Here is an 18549-nt window from a genome sequence, read left to right on the forward strand (position 1 = left end):
TTATGGTCATTAAATGATTTTATGGTCATGAAAATTTTATGGTCATTAAATATTTTATTTATGATATTTAAATATAATATTAAATATGAATATCATGATTTTATTATATTATCTCAAAATTTTTATAATCACTTATAACGGTCGTTTTTTTACTATAAATAGTCTCCATTTTTACAAAGATAGTGACTTTCATTTTTCTACTTTATTCTTTCTTTCCTCTCTGTTTTTTGCTGGATTATAAATTATAGATAAATTTTTATTGTCCTGATCCCGAAAATTAAATTGTAGAAAAATCTGTTTAATTCTGGGAAATTACAAATTTTTAAGGACAGTGTTCAACACGACTAAGATTTTATTATTTTATCCTATTTTTCCAACAATCTTAAGGATTTATCTTTACACAAATGGAACCAAATGTTGTCACTATTTCTGCAAATGGTTAGAATTTTAAAAGATGACAAGAGATGATTTTTTCAATACTTGACATGCATTGCGTTGCTTCAGCGCTCACAGAATCAAGACTTATACCTACTGTTGATCCAAAATTGCATGAAATCTGAGCCTATTCTAATAAGGTATATAGACATACAATTATCGGTACTCTTTTTAACTATCTCTTTGATATTTACTGTTCCTACAAGGAAGCCAAGAAAATATGGGATTCAATTAAATATGGGATACAATGAAATATGGGATTCAATGAATCTGAAATATATTGCTGAGGATGCTGACTACAAGAGCAAATCTTGTACAAGAAAAAGTGCACAAATCAAATAAAAGGTACGAAAATAAGAAATCTGACTACAAATCTAAGTTTAATAATCCCACCTTTAAAAAGAAATGACATTGTTTTGTATGTGGTAAGCAGAATCATCATGCACCTCAGTGCAGGAAAAGAGTGATAAATGACAATTCTCCTAAACCAAAAGTGAATTTAGTTGAAGGAAATGACATTATTGCTGCGGTCATTTCTCAAACTTTTTTTGTAGCTAATGTGTAAGAATGAGTAGTAGACTCTGGTGCTACTGGGCATATCTGTGCAAACAGAAATACACTTACCTCTTACACTACAGTGGAAAAAGGAAAAGAACATGTGTATTTGGGTAATTCTAGGACTGCAAGTGTCCTTGGTAAAGGGAAAGTAAACTTACATTTGGCAAAATCTGGGCACTTAATGATGTACTTTATGTACCTAATATAAGAGCTAATTTAATTTCAGTAGCTCTATTGGGAAAGACTGAGATTAAGGTGTCTTTTGAGTCAGACAAAGTTGTACAGACTAAAAATAACATTTTTATTGGAAAAGATTATTGTAATCAGAGACTCTTTGTTCTCAATATTTCTACAATAACAAATGGAAATACATCTTCTTCTGCTTACTTGCTTGATTTTTTTGATTTATGGCATGCTAGATTAGGACATATTAGTGCTTCTTATATTAAAAAAATACAATATCTTAGTATAATATCTGACACTGGTAATACATGTGAGATTTATGTAGAATCTAAGTCAACCAAAAAATCATGTTCACTACACATAGATAATCTGAATTGCTTAGTTTGATACACACAGACTTAGGGGATTTAAAACAAACAATGACTAGAGGTGGTTAACAAAAAAAATATTATGTAATTTTTATTGATGACTATTCTAGATATACTAAAGTATATTTACTTAGAAACAAAGAAGAAACATTTGATATATTTCAATTATATGCTGAAGTAGAAAATCAATTAAATAGGAAAATAAAAAGGATTAGATCTGATAGAGATATAGAATATATCTCATTTAATGACTTTTGTGAAAAATAATAAATAATTTATGAATTTACTTCACCTTATTCACTTGAATCCAATGGAGTAGCGGAAAAAAAATAGAATATTAAAAGAAATGATGAATGTTTTATTAATAAGTTCCTCCTTACCTAATAATCTTTGAGGAAAGTTTTATTATCTGCTTGTTATCTACAAAATAGGATACCCTATAAGAAATCTGATAAAACACTCTATGAACTTTGGAAATGTTATACACCTAATTTAAAATATTTAAAAGTGTGGGGGTGTCTTGCAAAAGTAAATCTTCCTGATCCTAAGAAATGAAAAATAAGTTCAAAAACTTCTGATTGCATGCTTATAGGTTATACTGATTGTTGGGCTGCATTAGTTAGACTAATGAAATATTTGAGAGGTACCATGAACTATTATATTTTATATAGTGGATTTCTCACTGTATTAGAAGGATACAATGATACTAACTGGATTTCAGATTTAGATGAGATAAAATTCACTAGTGGTTATATATTCACTATAGGAGGTGGTGCAATTACATGGAAATCAACCAAACAAAGTATCGTTGCTAAATCCACAATGGAGTCAGAGTTTATTGCTCTGGAATTAACTGGAACTGAAACTGAGAGGCTAAGAAACTTCTTAGCAAATATTCCGTTAAGAATAAAAACAACATCATCTGTATCAATGCATTGTGATTGCTAAGTGGCAATAGCTATTGCAAAGAATAAAACTTCCAATGGTAAGAATAGACATATTCGTCTAAGACATAATGTTATTAAGTAGTTGCTGAAAGGTGAAACTATTTTCATTGATTATGTGAAGTCAGAAGTGAATTTGGCCGATCCTCTGACTAAACCTTTAGGGAGAAAACTAAAAGATGAAACATTGAGGGGAATGAGACTTGAGTCAATTTGAAATTAACAGTGATGAAAACCCAACTTTTGTTATAGGGGATCTCATGAAAAAGGTTCATATGGGTAATAACAAGTCACTTGTTAGTTCTGTTAGCACTATTTATTATTGTCCCTTCCTATGGTGTGAGAAGTGCTAGACTGCATTAATGAGAGAATGTGATGAAAGCTCTTAATGATATTCATATCCCTTATGGGTGGTGTACAAATTGCAGTATACACTTGATGATATCACCTATATAAGTGTGAAGTGGGGCCGCTTCTATGAGATTGTGGCATACTCTCTAGAACACTTATGAACTATCAGGGGCGCGCATGGCCTATTAGCGCAAAACAACGTTGACAACAAAATTTGTGGAGTGTTATGAGATTGATGGGATATTAGCATATAAAAAAAAAATTTTGGTTCATAGAAACAAAAGTTTCACCAATTAATTTGTATGTTAAGTCTTATTAATTTAGGTTTGGTTTATAGTCTAAAAGACACCAAATTCGAAACATATACACTAAATTTCTAAAGGGAGATTTACAATTTAGTCCCTGAGTATTGCCATTATTAACAAGTCAGTCCCTGTATTTTTAGAAACCTATTAAAACGTCCTTATATTTTCTTTCCGTCAACGAAATAGTCCTTCCATCCTTTTTTCCGTTAAAATTAGATAAAGGAGGAGAGAGAAAATTTTTAAAATTCAATTTTACCCTCAAATAAAACCTCTTATTTAGTCCTTGAATATTGCCATTATTAACAAGTTAGTCCCTACATTTTTAGAAATCTATTAAAGCGTCATTATCTTTTCTCACATCTATTAAAATGTCCTTATTGTTTCTTTCTGTCAACGAAATAGTTCCTCCTCCTCCTCCTCCAAAAAGAAGAAGAAGATGATGATGATGAAGGAGAAGGAGAAGAAGAAGAAGAAAAAGAAGAAGAAGAAGAAGAAGAAGAAGAAGAAGAAGAAGAAGAAGGAGAAGAAGAAGAAGAAGGAGAAGGAGAAGAGGAAGAAGAAGAAGAAGAAGAAGGAGGAGGAGAAGGAGAAGAAGAAGAAGAAAAAGAAGAAAAAAAAGAAGAAGAAGAAGAAGAAGAAGGAGAAGAACAAGAAGAAAAAAAAGAAAAAAAAGAAGAAGGAGAAGAAGGAGAAGAAGAAGAAGAAGAAGAAGAAGGAGAAGAAGAAGAAGAAGCAGAAGCAGAAGAAGCAGAAGCAGAAGAAAAAGAAGAAGAAGAAAAAGCAGAAGCAGAAGAAGCAAGAAGAATTGATGAAGAAGAAAAGGAAGGAGGAGGAAAAGAAATGAGGGTAATTTAGTTTTTTACTATATTTTTAACGCCAAAAATAGACAGAAGGACTATTTCGTTGATAGAGAGAAAAGATAAGGACGTTTTAATAGGTTTTTAAAAATACAGGGACTGACTTGTTAATAATGGCAATATTCAGGGACTAAATTATAAATCTCCAATTTCTAAATCCAACAATGAAAATTTTTTTGAAATATATGGGGGATTGTTGTAAAATTAGTTTAGATTTCAAAAGATTTTATGGTTATTAAAAATTTTATGGTCGTTGAAAATTTGATGGACGTTAAAAATTTTATGATCGTTGAAGATTTTATGATCGTTGAAGATTTTATAATCATTAAATGATTTTATAGTTGTTGAAGATTTTATGGTCATTAAATGATTTGATGGTTGTTGAAGATTTTATGATTATTAAAGATTTTATTTATGGTCATTAAATGATTTTATGGTTGTTGAAAATTTTATGAATTGATGAAGAAGCAGAAGAAGCAAGAAGAATTGATGAAGAAGAAAAGGAAGGAGGAGGAAAAGAAATGAGGGTAATTTAGTTTTTTACTATATTTTTAACGCCAAAAATAGACAGAAGGACTATTTCGTTGATAGAGAGAAAAGATAAAGACGTTTTAATAGGTTTTTAAAAATACAGGGACTGACTTGTTAATAATGGCAATACTCAGGGACTAAATTATAAATCTCCAATTTCTAAATCCAACAATGAAATTTTTTTTGAAATATATGGGGGATTGTTGTAAAATTAGTTTAGATTTCAAAAGATTTTATGGTTATTAAAAATTTTATGGTCGTTGAAAATTTGATGGACGTTAAAAATTTTATAGTTGTTGAAGATTTTATGATCGTTGAAGATTTTATGATCATTAAATGATTTTATAGTTGTTGAAGATTTTATGGTCATTAAATGATTTGATGGTTGTTGAAGATTTTATGATTATTAAAGATTTTATTTATGGTCATTAAATGATTTTATGGTTGTTGAAAATTTTATGATTTTTAAAAATTTTATAGTTATTAAAAATTTTATAATCGTTGAAGATTTTATGATCATTAAATGATTTTATAGTCGTTAAAGATTTTATGGTCAGTAAATGATTTTATGGTTATTAAAAATTTTATTTATGAGATTTAAATATAATATTAAATCTAACCGTTATGATTTTATTATATTATTTCAAGATTTTTATAACAGTTTATAACGATCGTTTTTTCACTGTAAATAGCCTCTACTTTTACAAAAATAGTGATTTCCATTTTTCTATTTTATTTTTTATTTTCTCTGTATTTTCTGCTGGATTATAAATTAAAAATAAATTCTTATTGTTCTAATTTTAAAAATTAAATCTCAGAAAAATCTGTTTAATTATGAAGAATTACAAAATAAATCCTTAAAAACAATGTTCAACACGATTCAGATTTCATTATTTTATCATATTTTTTCAACATTTAATTCATTTCGGTTCGGTTCTGCTTTTAATTTAAAAATTTCGGTTATTTCAATTCGATTTAATTTTAATAAAAAATTAAAAAAATTGAACCGAACCGATTAATGATAATAATATATTATTCTCAATAATATAGAGATTAGATCATATTAAAATTAAAATATTTTAATTAAATTTTAAATATATAAAAAATTTATTAAAAATTCAAACCGATTAAACTAAATCGAATTAAAATGAATCAGATCAGTTTAATTTGATTTAATTTCTAATCAAAATTGATTCGATTTAATTTTCATAAATATTAAAATTTTGATTTTTAGTTTATTCGATCCAGTTCGATTTTAAGATCAAATATTGATATCTAATTAATATGCAACCTAAATTTTATATTAATAATATTTTATGATATTATTTAAAAAATAAAACATTTACAAATATTTAAATGATATTAAAATAAAATAAAATAAATATATAACCCATATGATACGCAAATAAAGTAAGTATTTTTAACCTGCAATTAATATTTATATTATATAACTATTAATATGCAGTAAAAATACCCTTGTAATAAGAAATGAAAATCTATCCGTCATGTAGATTTAAAAAAAATATTAAAATTAAAAAATTGAAAGTATCCTTAATTACGATGAATTTGAATTTTGATATAAAGCATCATTATAAAACGGATCTGTCTGCACTCCAAAATTTAACCTGGTGAAAAATATATTCTGTAGTTTTGAAAGTACATTCTGTAGTTTTGAAAGGTCTAAAGTTCGACTCTCCAACCCCTATTTCAAAAAAAAACGGATCTGTCTAAATTAAAATTTTAAATTTTAGATATTAAATAATTTATATTAAAAAAAATATCACAAGTTATGTAGAATCCTCCGTTATGTTCCACATGCCTTCCACGCGTCACATAATTCTACTTCTTGCATCTTCTCTAGACACGCGAAACTTCTCGTCCACGTGTCTCCATATACTATACAACACCAAAACGCCTACTTATAGGGCCATCTCACGCAACCCCCTCTTCTTGTCAGAAAGCTTTCTAGCCATGGCGGATGAGTTCAGGTTGGTGTCCCCTGCAATAGACCATGAAGGAAGGTTACCAAGGAAGTACACAGACGAGGGTCAAGGAGCACGCAGGAATCTATCTCCGCCTCTGGAGTGGTATAATGTGCCAGAAGGAACCAAGAGCCTGGCCCTGGTGGTGCAAGACATAGATGCACCTGACCCAGATGGTCCAATCGTTCCCTGGACCTGCTGGGTCGTGGTTAATATACCCCCTACGTTAAAGAATCTGCCTGAGGGTTTCTCGGGGAAAGAAGAGGAAACTGGGGGTGATTATGCAGGGATCAAGGAAGGCAACAATGATTATAAGGTTCCAGGGTGGCGTGGACCCAAGCTTCCTAGTCATGGACATAGGTTCGAGTTCAAGCTCTTTGCTTTGGATGAGGAAATGAATCTTGGAAAGAAGGTATGCCATGTAATAATAAATCGATTGTGTCGAAGCTCAAATTGATTCGAGATTTTGGTGGGTTGTGCAGGTTACGAAAGAGAAGCTGTTGGAGGCAGTTGAGGGGCATGTTCTGGGAGAAGCAGTCCTCATGTGCAAGTTTTGAGATAAAGTCTAAATTAGTGCGACACTGGAAATTTTTATCTTTCTTGGTAATTATGGTAGAGGGTGATCCGCACAGTTTTTAGCTTGAGAGCCATGCATGTAGCCCCCAATTGTAGTATTTTCCCGAGAAAATAAATCATAGTTGCTTTGATTTTCTTGTTTGTAAAGAAACACAAGAAAGAGCTTTGTCAGTTGGATCGATAATATATAATGTATATAATCGATGATTATATATCAAAATCTAACACTTAGAAAAGTTTAATGAATAAAATATTCACGGTAATTGATGTGTACGCAATTCTTACATTTTAGAAATTGGATCATGGTTAAAGCTCTTGCTATTTCTGTGAGAAATTGAGCATCTTTTCGTATGCATGGTGGTGATCATTGGGCGTGTCTGGTGCCAGCAGAGGCGCAAGAGTGAATGGTGGGGAACTTGAGCTACTGAGGCGCACAGCTCTAAAATTTCTAAGCAATAATGGAAGGGTTTTGCAAAGGATTGACGAGTAGCATTATGCCTACAGTCCTGATAGGTGATTCACAATTTCCGACGAAGATAATTTAATATCCAAACTAATTATTTCAGAGGGAACCTATCGAGACAAAGACAACCTTAAGTGAAAAGTTTAGTTTTCATAAAACAAAGAAAATAAGACATTTCGAAAGCGCATGAAAACTTGATTTTAACGCTTGTAGAGAAGCCATTAATGTCGCAAAAGAAATTTCTTCCGCAAGCTCATGTCGAGCGTTTTCAAAGCTAGCAATTTACGAGAATTATCCTAAAATTTTAGATCGGTGCTTTCTTGAGTCGAATCTTTATCACCCTCAATAATAACTTCAGGGAGAGAGAATTTTCTCTCATGTATACTTTGTACACGAAGAAACAGATGAAGGGAATTGTTATTGAGGTTCCATTTGCTGCACTGAGTATTTTCCAGTTGCATTTCTCTTTCTGAGTGAGGCAGTGGTCTTTCTTTCTTCTCAAGTAGTGTAGGTGGTGAAGATTGAAAAAAGATAAAAGGGAGTTATTATTAAACTTCTATTTGTTTCTCTGAAAATATTTTTCAGTATATGATTTGTACAGGAACTGATTAAAATAGAAAAAGAAAAGATGATGGGAATCGCTATTAAGAATTTTTTTTTTTTACCGAAAATTGGAGATCGGAGAGTAAACAGGTGATCTCTTCTCAGATTGAGAAGATTTATTCTTTGGATGCATAAATTATGTGAGTGCTTTTTTTTTTTTTAATTTTAAAAATTATTTTTTAAATTTTATGACATTTGTAATATTTAAAAAAATAAATTAAAATAGAAAATTTTTTTATAAAAAATTTAAATTATTTTTTATAATTTTATAATTTTGTAACGATTTCATGTATAAATTTATTAATATATTTTATTTTTTAAATAAAAATTAAATAATAAAAAAATAAGTTGATATTTAAAAAAATCTAGAGATTTGATTGGAATTCTTCCAAAATATCTTTTTCTCTAAACGACGCCGCGGTCGTTTCCTCGCCTGAGGGAAGAAAGCTAGAGCCTGGAGACGAGTAGAGGTGCGCAGCCGACGCGCAATCCGGTTATAGGGTTCTGCTTCTGTCGCATTACTTTCGCCTTTTGATTTTGTTTGAATCCATTTGACTCTTCTCTACTATTTGTGTAAGTTCTCTTCTTCCCTTCCATCTTCCCATTTTAGCGATCTCTGTTGCTAAACAAAGAGCAAATGGCGAGAAAGCACAGTGATTCCAGTGACGACGAAAAGAGGAGGTATCGCCGCTATGAGCGTAGAAGCGAGCATAGACGCAGCGACAATAATGATAAGGACGATGATAGAATTGGTGACGATGAATCTAGGGATCACGAGGAAAAGAGGGGAAGAGAGGTTCGAGAGAGGAAGGCATCGAGGGAAAGTTCTGATGAAGAAGGAGAATTGGTGGAGACAGAAAAGGGCGAGCGAGATAGAGAGAGAAACGGTGAGCTTAAGGATAGGTTTACAGGGTATAATAGAAGTTCTGATGAGGATGATGACCGGCGGCGGAGGAGAGACAGGCGTGAGAGAGAGAAAACCCGTCGGCATGAGAATGGACATAGAAGGCGAGAAGTTGAGGATAGAAATAGGGACCAGCACAGGAAATCAGAACGAGAGAGGGATAGAATTGATGATGAAAGGCACAGGAGGCATAGAAACAGAGATGATGATGGTGAGAATGGGAGACGTAGCGAGAAAAATGAAGAGCGGGGAGATGGTGATCGACGAAAGGTGGTTGAAGACTCAAAACCTGGGAAAACGACAACGGAAGAAGGAAAAATGGATAATGAACCAGGAAATTTGGGTAGGAGTGGGGGGGTTTACATTCCTCCTTTTAAGTTGGCTCGAATGATGAAGGAAGTTCAAGATAAAAGCAGTGTTGAATACCAAAGATTGACATGGGATGCACTTCGTAAGAGTATTAACGGGCTTGTGAACAAGGTTAATGCCACTAACATAAAGAACATTATCCCAGAGCTGTTTGCTGAGAATTTGATTCGAGGGAGGGGTCTTTTCTGTCGATCATGCATGAAGTCTCAGATGGCATCTCCGGGTTTCACTGATGTTTTTGCTGCCTTGGTTGCTGTAGTGAACACCAAATTCCCTGAGGTGGGCGATCTTTTGTTGAGAAGGATAGTTTTGCAGCTTAAGAGAGCATATAAACGGAATGACAAGGTGTGTGTCTGAACTTATTTATCACGTCTGGATTGTGCTTGTAAGGAAATTTCTTCTTTTTTGAATTGTTTATGTTCTGAATACATTTTACTTTGTTTAATGTTTGGACAGCCTCAATTGCTAGCTGCTGTTAAATTTATAGCACACTTAGTGAACCAGCAAGTGGCTCATGAAATTGTTGCTCTTGAACTTCTTGCGGTTTTGCTGGAGAATCCTACTGATGACAGCGTCGAGGTAGCTGTGGGTTTTGTCACAGAGTGTGGATCCATACTTCAAGATGTGTCACCAAAAGGACTGGATGGTGAGTCTGCTAATCTCTTTAGATTTGCTTTTGCCAGATTTTTATTTTTTTAATGGTGCTGTTTTGCTCTTATTTTAAATGTTTATGTGATCATGAAATATACAGTTCTCTTACTAACTTTTCACTTTTTAGTGTGTGTATATGTATATTCTGATCATATATTTGCAACCAAGTTACCTTTCCTTTTAGTTGTTTATTTTGCTCTAGTCATTAAAAATTATCTTGTTTGCATTGGATAATGTGTTTGTCGTTACTTACTAATAAAATTAAGGAACTTATTTTATAATCTCATTTTGGAGATGTTCCTTTTCTTTTCAGGTATATAATTTGAGGTTATGTAGAGGATGGTCTTCATGCCTACATTTAGTGCCTGAATCTGAAATTTGCTTTGCTTTTTGATAAATAGGAGTATCCATTGCTGAAATAGGCAGGAAATAAATGTGCGTGGAGAATCATTTCCATCACTGATTATGATAATGAATATCTTTTGAGGCCATGTTATAACCCTTTGTCAGATTCTAGGTTGGGATAGAGAGATTCACTACTTCAGTAAAAGTACATCATAGTGAACTAGTGTAAGTGTTTAATATGGTAATAGCATTGTTACCAATAAAGATTAGTTCACCATTTTTATCATTAGAAAAAACCTTTCTATCTTCACAAAAAAAAGAGTGTTTTTACTCATGAGACATTTTCATGTTGTTTTTACTCATGAGACATTTTCATGTTGGCCAATGGCTTGTCACCAGTGGTGTATGGACTGATGATTAATTGTGTGATTGTGATAACCAATTGCTTAACGGAAAATTAACAGTGCATGAACTTGCAGTGTGAGGTTTGTTACACCTTTTTTTTTTGGTGAAAAATAAGAATATAACTTAGGTGGCTTTGTGGCATGATTTTAAACATGGCTGTGGCCGTGGCCATGGCTGCTGTTGCAGTAACAAAACAGGCTTATAGCAGCCGTAATATTCTGTAATGGCCTGGCATGCAATTTTTTTTTTTTCAAAAAAATTTGCATAGTTCATGAAATGAATAGATATTGATAGGTATAATTAAGCCTAAGATACACAACTATATAATGGGCATAAAGACTATAACTCTATCATTCTTAAACATCATTAAGCTTTCTTTAATTTATAGCTAAAATAATTATGTAGCTAGCAAAAAAGGCTAAAAACTAAAAATAATACCTAATGTAAATAAAGGTTAAAGTGTAACTTTAACAAAACTAACATTAACAAGAGTTTAATCAACAAATAATGGAAAAAAGTCTAAAAACAATAAATAATGAAAAGAAAATAAAAAGAGCTGAAAAATAAACTCACTTTTTGGAAGAACTAGCTACATATTGCTTGATGATTCTGAGCTTAAAGGGAGAAAATCATAGAAAGAACAAGAAATTTGAGTAAGTAATTGAGAGATTGTGAAGTATAAATCCATGCTAGTGTCTGGAGCTCGCTGGAAGAAGGAAATGGCAGATTGTAGTGTTGCATGTGATTTTTTGAAGGGTCAATTATTGGTAATGGCCATCACCGACACCATTACCGCTATGTAGTGGCGATAATGGCCATTCCATCCCTAAGTTACGGGGGAGCCTGTAAATAACAGTGAAATGCGTAATGGCTCCCCAACATCCCATTAAATAACAGCTTTTATGTTATATAACGGCCATTATTTGATTCCTTGCTCTGTGTTGTGATCTTTTATTTGGTGCCTGTAAATTTTTTGTTTTACTGTTCAATGAATTTGCAATGAAATGTTGCCCTTTGATCATGTTAAATTAGATGCTATTTGTTACCCTTTTTGTACTGATATTTATGTATGGTATTTGTGGCTTGTAATTTTTGCAGGAGCTTTTGAGCGATTTCGTGGAATTCTTCATGAAGGAGAGATTGACAAGCGGGTGCAGTTTTTGATTGAAGGCCTTTTTGCCATCAGAAAAGCCAAATTTCAGGTGTGATCTTCTGCCTTCATTGATTGTTTGTATGACCTTATCATAAGGTTTGCAATACCTAAACTGCTTTTATGATTGTATGCATCTTCAGGGATACCCTGCTGTTCGTCCAGAACTGGACCTTGTGGAGCAGGAAGACCAGTTAACACATGAAATATCGCTTCAAGAGGACATAGAGCCTGAGATCACCCTTGGTATGCGGTAGACATTAACTAGCATTTAGCAGGTTGATTATTTATCTTTTGTTGTATATGGTTGTAAATATTGTTTTATTCTTTCTTTTTTGGTGTATTTTCAGATATTTTCAAGCCAGATCCAAATTTCCTTGAGAATGAGAAACGCTATGAAGAATTGAAGAAAAGCATCCTCGGTGATGAGTCTGAGGATGAAGAAGGTTCTGATGCAGTTTCAGGTGATGAGGATGAGGATGATGATGACGACGAATCTGAGGAAGATGAACAGCAGATGCAAATAAAAGATGAGACTGAAACTAATCTTGTAAATCTTCGGAGGACCATTTATCTAACCATAATGTCCAGTGTAGACTTTGAGGAGGCTGGCCACAAGCTGCTGAAAATTAAACTTGAGCCAGGACAGGAGGTAAGCAACTGAAAGTCTGCTTGCATATAATGCACTACAACTATGATTTTGTGCTAGCTATATGTTCCCCTTAGAGAATCATTTGAACTTAGTATTTTTTGGAGGAACATAATTAAGTTAAGTAGCAAGTGCTGCCATTTGCTACTATAGCAAGTTATTTGTTCATGCTACTCAATTTGAGCATTAGTTTAGACATTTTGCTCTTTACTTTTGTTCTGTTCAGAGTTAATGCGAAAGGGTTGGACTAATTAAAGGCTATCTATCAGTAACTTGTATGAAATGAATTAAAGGCGAAAGGGTTCTGCAGGCTGTCCGCTCTCAAACGATGTATGGTATTATCAATCACCTGCATGAAAAAAATATGAAGAAAGTCTGATGATGTCTATTTACAGTTTACTAAACCAAAAATCAACATGTATTGCCATTTATCTTTTAGTTGCTGAGAAAGACAACTATTCTCTCTTAAAAACTCAAATTCCTAAACCAGCTTTGGGAATTTAACACAACTCTTTTTATTTTTTACTTTTTCTTTTTTCTCTTTTTCCTTTTTCATAGAAGAGTACATACTCCTCCAGTCCCAAGATTCTTTTTGGATTAACCTCACAGCGACCTATTCCTAGGACAATGAAGTCTAATATCCAAAATGTTGATCCTAACTACATCTTGATAAATGAACAGACTCTGGTGCAATTTGGTATGAGTAACATGTATCACATGATGTGCACTCTTTTGAAGATTGCTGAGGATCACACTTCTTTCTCTAGTAGCTTTATGAGGAAAAAAAAGGCAGCTTTTGAAGGAAGCTCGGATTTACTGAATGATTTTCCATTGAAAAATTTACTGAACCACTGTAGGTTTATAGCTTTTTCTATGTCAATTAACTTTTGTAGGATTTGCAATTTTCTTTTTTATTTTGTATGCGTGGCTGGACTATTTCTTTCCTTAGGCTCTTCTCTGTTAAATCTGTTGTCTTTGTGTGTTCAAGTATATCTTTTTCTAGATGATTATTACATTCTAATGCATTATTAGGTTTGTAATGGTGTTGTATTGGTCTTTGTTTTATACTACTTGGTGACTCAACATGTTCTTCATCTTCACTTTGTGTTTGTAGATGGAATTATGCATCATGCTTTTGGAATGTTGCAGTCAAGAGAGAACTTATCTCCGGTACTATGGCCTTTTGGGGCAGCGGTTTTGCATGATCAACAAAGTCCACCAGGAAAATTTTGAGAAGTGCTTTGTTCAGCAATATTCCATGATTCATCGGCTAGAAACAAATAAATTGCGTAATGTGGCAAAGTTTTTTGCTCATTTACTTGGTACTGACGCCTTGCCTTGGCATGTGTTAGCCTATATACGCTTAACTGAAGAGGACACTACTTCTTCTTCTCGAATATTCATCAAAATTCTCTTCCAGGTAATTGAACAGCCATATTTTGACACTAGACCTGTTTCTGTTTCCATTTTCTTAGGTCTTATCTTGTATAAATGCATATTGTCCTGATTTAAGTTGTCCTTTTTTAGTTGGTTTATCGTTTGGTTATGAAACACCGAAACTTTAGGGTACCAGAGTCTCTCTGTTTCCCACATTTCCCCTTACTGTGCTACAAACATTGTCCAAGTCTTTACCTCATTGTTCTATTGCCAAGTTGGTTTTGAAATGATAATCATAGCCCAAAAAGTAGACATAAGATTGATGAGATGTTGAATTTGGACAGTGAAAGAACCAGCATAGAAGTACAAGTTTAGGTGTAGCTATAGAGAAGATATGTAGAGAGAGAGAGAGTTACGGGTTTGCAGTGAAAGGTAGTGGAAACAGGAAGAAAGAGAAGTTATAATGTGAATTAGTTACACGGGTTGGAAAATAAAATCCTAATGGTGAGCCAGAAAGTTGTCTACACATCTTGGAGGGTCCTAAAGATACTTGTTTATTTTAAAGAAAAACTCTGGTGAAAATGTATCACTAACATGGTTGCCTTAATTATCTTATTTTAATTTGTCAGCCTTTTAGAGTTTCAGCTTTTAGGGTGTAAATTGATCACATATTGATACTATATTTAAATTTTTGGCCTTGTTTGATTTAAAATAGAGTTAATCACCAAAAAAACCTTGTACTTTTAATTTTGTTGCAATTATACTCTGTACTATTTTTTTTGCCAATTAAACCCTGACCTTTTAAAGTTATTCCAAATACACCCAACCGTTACTTGTGCCATTAAAAAATTAACGGAATCGCCACGTTACTCAGCCAAGTCAATGCCATGTCACTACGTTAGCAAAATTTAGAATTAATCACCAAAAAATCCATGTACTTTACTTTTGTTGCAGTTCCACCATGTATTTTTATTTTTTGCCAATTAAACTCTATCCTATTAATGTAATGTCTTACCAAATGCACCCAACTTTGTATAGTTGGGGACTTATAAAATTTTCAAGTTAGCCTTTTCACTATTAAATGTATTTAAAAATTACTATTTATATTATTATCCAATTTTTTTAATTAATAATTTTATAATAACAATTTGTCTTGATCTTATTTTGACTATAATTATTATCAACCGATTTTCTTGAATCTGTTTAATATGCTTACTATTTAGCGTTACTTTTAAAACTATCGATAAGAAAATAACCTTATTAAATATATTAGTTATGAAGTATTAAAAATTAATTTAAAATAATATTTAACATGATTCAGCTTTAAAATATGAAAAATAATAAAATAATTTTTTAAGATGCTTTTTTTAAATTATTCTTTTAACTTTCAAATATAATGCTAATTATCACTTTTTTCTAAATTATACTAATATTTAGAGTGAGTTTCAAAAAAATTAATACCATATGAATTAAGTATTTGATTGTCTAACTTGACTTGATTAAGTGATTAAAACAATATGTAATTCATCTAAAATTATAGATTCAGTCTCCATTCCTCCATCTCCTAAAAAAATTATTAATAAAATAAATAATTGTAAAAAAAAATTCTATACTTTTAGTTTTGTTGCAATTCTATCATAAACTTCTAAATAATTATCAATTTTATCCTGAAATTTGCTGATGTGGCATATTAAGGTGGCATTGATGGGGTGAGTGATATGGCAATTCTGTAAGTTTTTAATGATGAGTAACTGCAAGGTACACTTGGAGCAATTTTAAAAGGTCAGGGTTTAATTGGCAAAAAAAAATGCAGGGTGTAACTGCAATAAAATAAAAAATACAGGGTTTTTTTGGCCATTAACTTTTTAAAATACTCTATTTCTGGAAAATATTTTTTCAGGGAATTTAGGGTTTAGATTGGGGAAAAAATTGTCTCATGAAACTGCTCCATACCTCCTGAAATTGGTTCGTCATGGTCACAAGGACTGTTCAAGAGAAAATATGAGAAAAAAGCACATGCATTTCGTCTCTCTCTTTCTCCAGTATATGAATAAAGGATACCAGTTTTTTCATGCTGCTTGATACCCTAACACACTTTCACCACACATCTTCTGCAGAAGAGACTTTTGATTGAAAACATAATTTGCTCCAAGTTCATGAAAACCAATAAATAGCATTAGACAACTATAAGGAGAGGCAAAGCGTATTCAAGTTTCTATTTGTTTGTAGGATGTTGTAAGCATCTGTGAAGCATACTCTGACTATAGAATTGATTAGCTTTTCTCTCTTTCGAACTGTGGATTCATTGAGACTCCACAAGTATATGATATAGGTTCAATAAGTTACAAAGTGTCTGTTCTCTAACTTTGAAATAATAATTTTTATTTAGCTCTTTATTCTACTGTGCATTGATGTGAAAATTGTGTGAGAAAATGGATTTAAATTTAAGATGGTACCCTCTTGTATATCTTTGTATGTAAAATCTGTCATGTAATATGCTTTACTAATTCGATGAATGCTTGTAGTGGAAATTGACTTATCACTAGTGCCATTTGAAGCCCTTTTTAACTTCTAGATGAGAGAATCTATGATTTTAAATTTTGCTGGCTCCAAATAACAAACCCCAAAGGATGGAGAAAAATGAGAGCAATAATGTAAATGTTTATATGTTATGCATCATTTTCATCCTAGAACAAGTTTAAAGAAAATTTACTTCAGGAGAAACTTGATGGCGTTGTACTCTTTTTTTTTCCTTTGTAAAAAAAAAAATTATGGTTCTTTTTGATAGCTAAGTTCAACTTTGTGTTGTCTGGTGCAGGAGTTGTCAGAACATCTTGGCATCCGTACATTGAATGAACGCCTTACAGATCCTGCCATGCACGACTCATTTGAATCTATTTTCCCTAGAGATAATCCCAAGAATACACGGTTTGCTATCAACTTCTTTACATCCATTGGGCTTGGAGGCATCACTGAAAATTTGCGCGAATACTTGAAGAATATGCCGCGGCTTATCATGCAACAGCAAAAACCCATCTCAGAATCTGAATCAAATGGCGAATCTGGAAGTTCTGGTTCGTCAGACTCAGAGTCTGAGTCAGAATCAGAGTCGGATTCATCAAGTTCTAGTGAGGATGAGAGACACAAGAAGCGAAGTAGAAGTGATAGGGATGACACAAGTAGGAAGCGAAGTAAAAGTGATGGGGATGAAAGAAGCAGGAAGCACAGTAGGAGAGATTAGGGGAAGTGAAAACCATCTGCTGCAAAGGTCAAGAATTAACTGTTTAATTTTTAGTTATTTATTTGAGGCCATCCTGTAAATGTGGCAGTGTTGTCTAAAACCCTTTTTTGGATTAGAATCTTCTTAATCAGTTGGATGCTTCCAGTTTATTTCAAGTAGTTGGCTGTCCTGTACTTAGTGTTGTATACTAGTGTTATCATTTAAAAATATAATTTAGATTCGTTTAAGAAATTTCGATAAGAAACTACATCGATTTTACTGCATATTTTGGGTTCATGGAAATGATCAGAAACTTTATTGGAAACATGTCCGGAAATGATTATGATTGCGCTTTTTCTCCAGAGATTTGACCGTTATCTTGTTCATGGAGCTTTATTTTACTCCAAGCCTGGAAGATGCTGCCGCTGTAGTGGCTGTGATAAATGAAGGCGATTTCAAGTAGCTAAGAACTGACGTTGAAAAGGAGTTGCCTTGCCGGTCGTATCTGGTTCAGGCTTGTTGACCCTGAACCCTGATGCCTCTTCATTGGTTTGTTCCAGTCGCAGTATGAGGAAGGCGTTGCAGTATGTAATGTGCATTTGGATTTGAATCATACTCATCCAATATCCTTATGTTGTGGACTTAAGAGCGCGGAACACAGCTGAAGCATAGGTCTGTTTAACATTGCTATTGAGAATAAAAGTTTCTTAAATATATTAATTGAAAAATATTAAAAATTATTTTTAATTGTTTTTTTAAACCATATTTAAAATGATTTTTTAAAGGTTTTTTCTATGGCCCATTCTAAATGCTAAACAGGCTATTCATAGACTTCATAGTTATCTGAATAATCTGAACTTTATTATGTGTTTATACACATATATATTTTGCAATGAAACTTTAAATTACTTTATATCTTTCATTGTTTTTTTTTCTTATATATCTTATTTATAAAAATTTTGCATATAAATTAATCGGTAAGATACGATAAAGGTGTATAAATAATGAAATTATATTTTTACTAATCCTTTATTTAATTAAAACTATTTTACTAAAATATAGGCATTAATGAGGGGGAAAAACAACTATTCTGAAAACATACTATCATAAAGAATCAATATCCCTTGCATCAACTATGAAGTTAATAAACCGATGCCATTTTGCTTGCAGCAACTCATGAAACCAATATTAGAAAAACGCTCTCTCACTTATAAAATTTTATTTATGCAAATTTTTTATGATTTATTATAAATTACAATGTGAAAAGTTTATTTTTAATATTTATATGAATAAAATTTTTTCTAAAACGAATGAAATTAGAGA

General features: G+C 32.2%; 2 protein-coding genes across 2 annotated transcripts; both read left to right on the plus strand.

The window, feature by feature from the left end:
* The first annotated feature begins 6471 nt into the window (after positions 1-6471).
* On the plus strand, positions 6472-7224 carry LOC110623611 (UPF0098 protein CPn_0877/CP_0992/CPj0877/CpB0906). The gene is made up of 2 exons (XM_021768612.2): positions 6472-6926; positions 6997-7224. Exons 1-2 carry the CDS (start codon positions 6504-6506, stop codon positions 7069-7071), a joined length of 498 nt encoding a protein of 165 aa, XP_021624304.1. The 5' UTR covers positions 6472-6503; the 3' UTR covers positions 7072-7224.
* A 1322-nt stretch (positions 7225-8546) lies between these two features.
* On the plus strand, positions 8547-17478 carry LOC110622656 (pre-mRNA-splicing factor CWC22 homolog). The gene is made up of 7 exons (XM_021767247.2): positions 8547-9774; positions 9886-10075; positions 11929-12032; positions 12124-12226; positions 12331-12632; positions 13744-14049; positions 16825-17478. Exons 1-7 carry the CDS (start codon positions 8794-8796, stop codon positions 17245-17247), a joined length of 2409 nt encoding a protein of 802 aa, XP_021622939.1. The 5' UTR covers positions 8547-8793; the 3' UTR covers positions 17248-17478.
* The last annotated feature ends 1071 nt before the right edge of the window (positions 17479-18549 follow it).

This window comes from Manihot esculenta, chromosome 9 (assembly GCF_001659605.2).
Source record: "Manihot esculenta cultivar AM560-2 chromosome 9, M.esculenta_v8, whole genome shotgun sequence".
In the NCBI taxonomy this organism is placed as follows: Eukaryota; Viridiplantae; Streptophyta; class Magnoliopsida; order Malpighiales; family Euphorbiaceae; genus Manihot; species Manihot esculenta.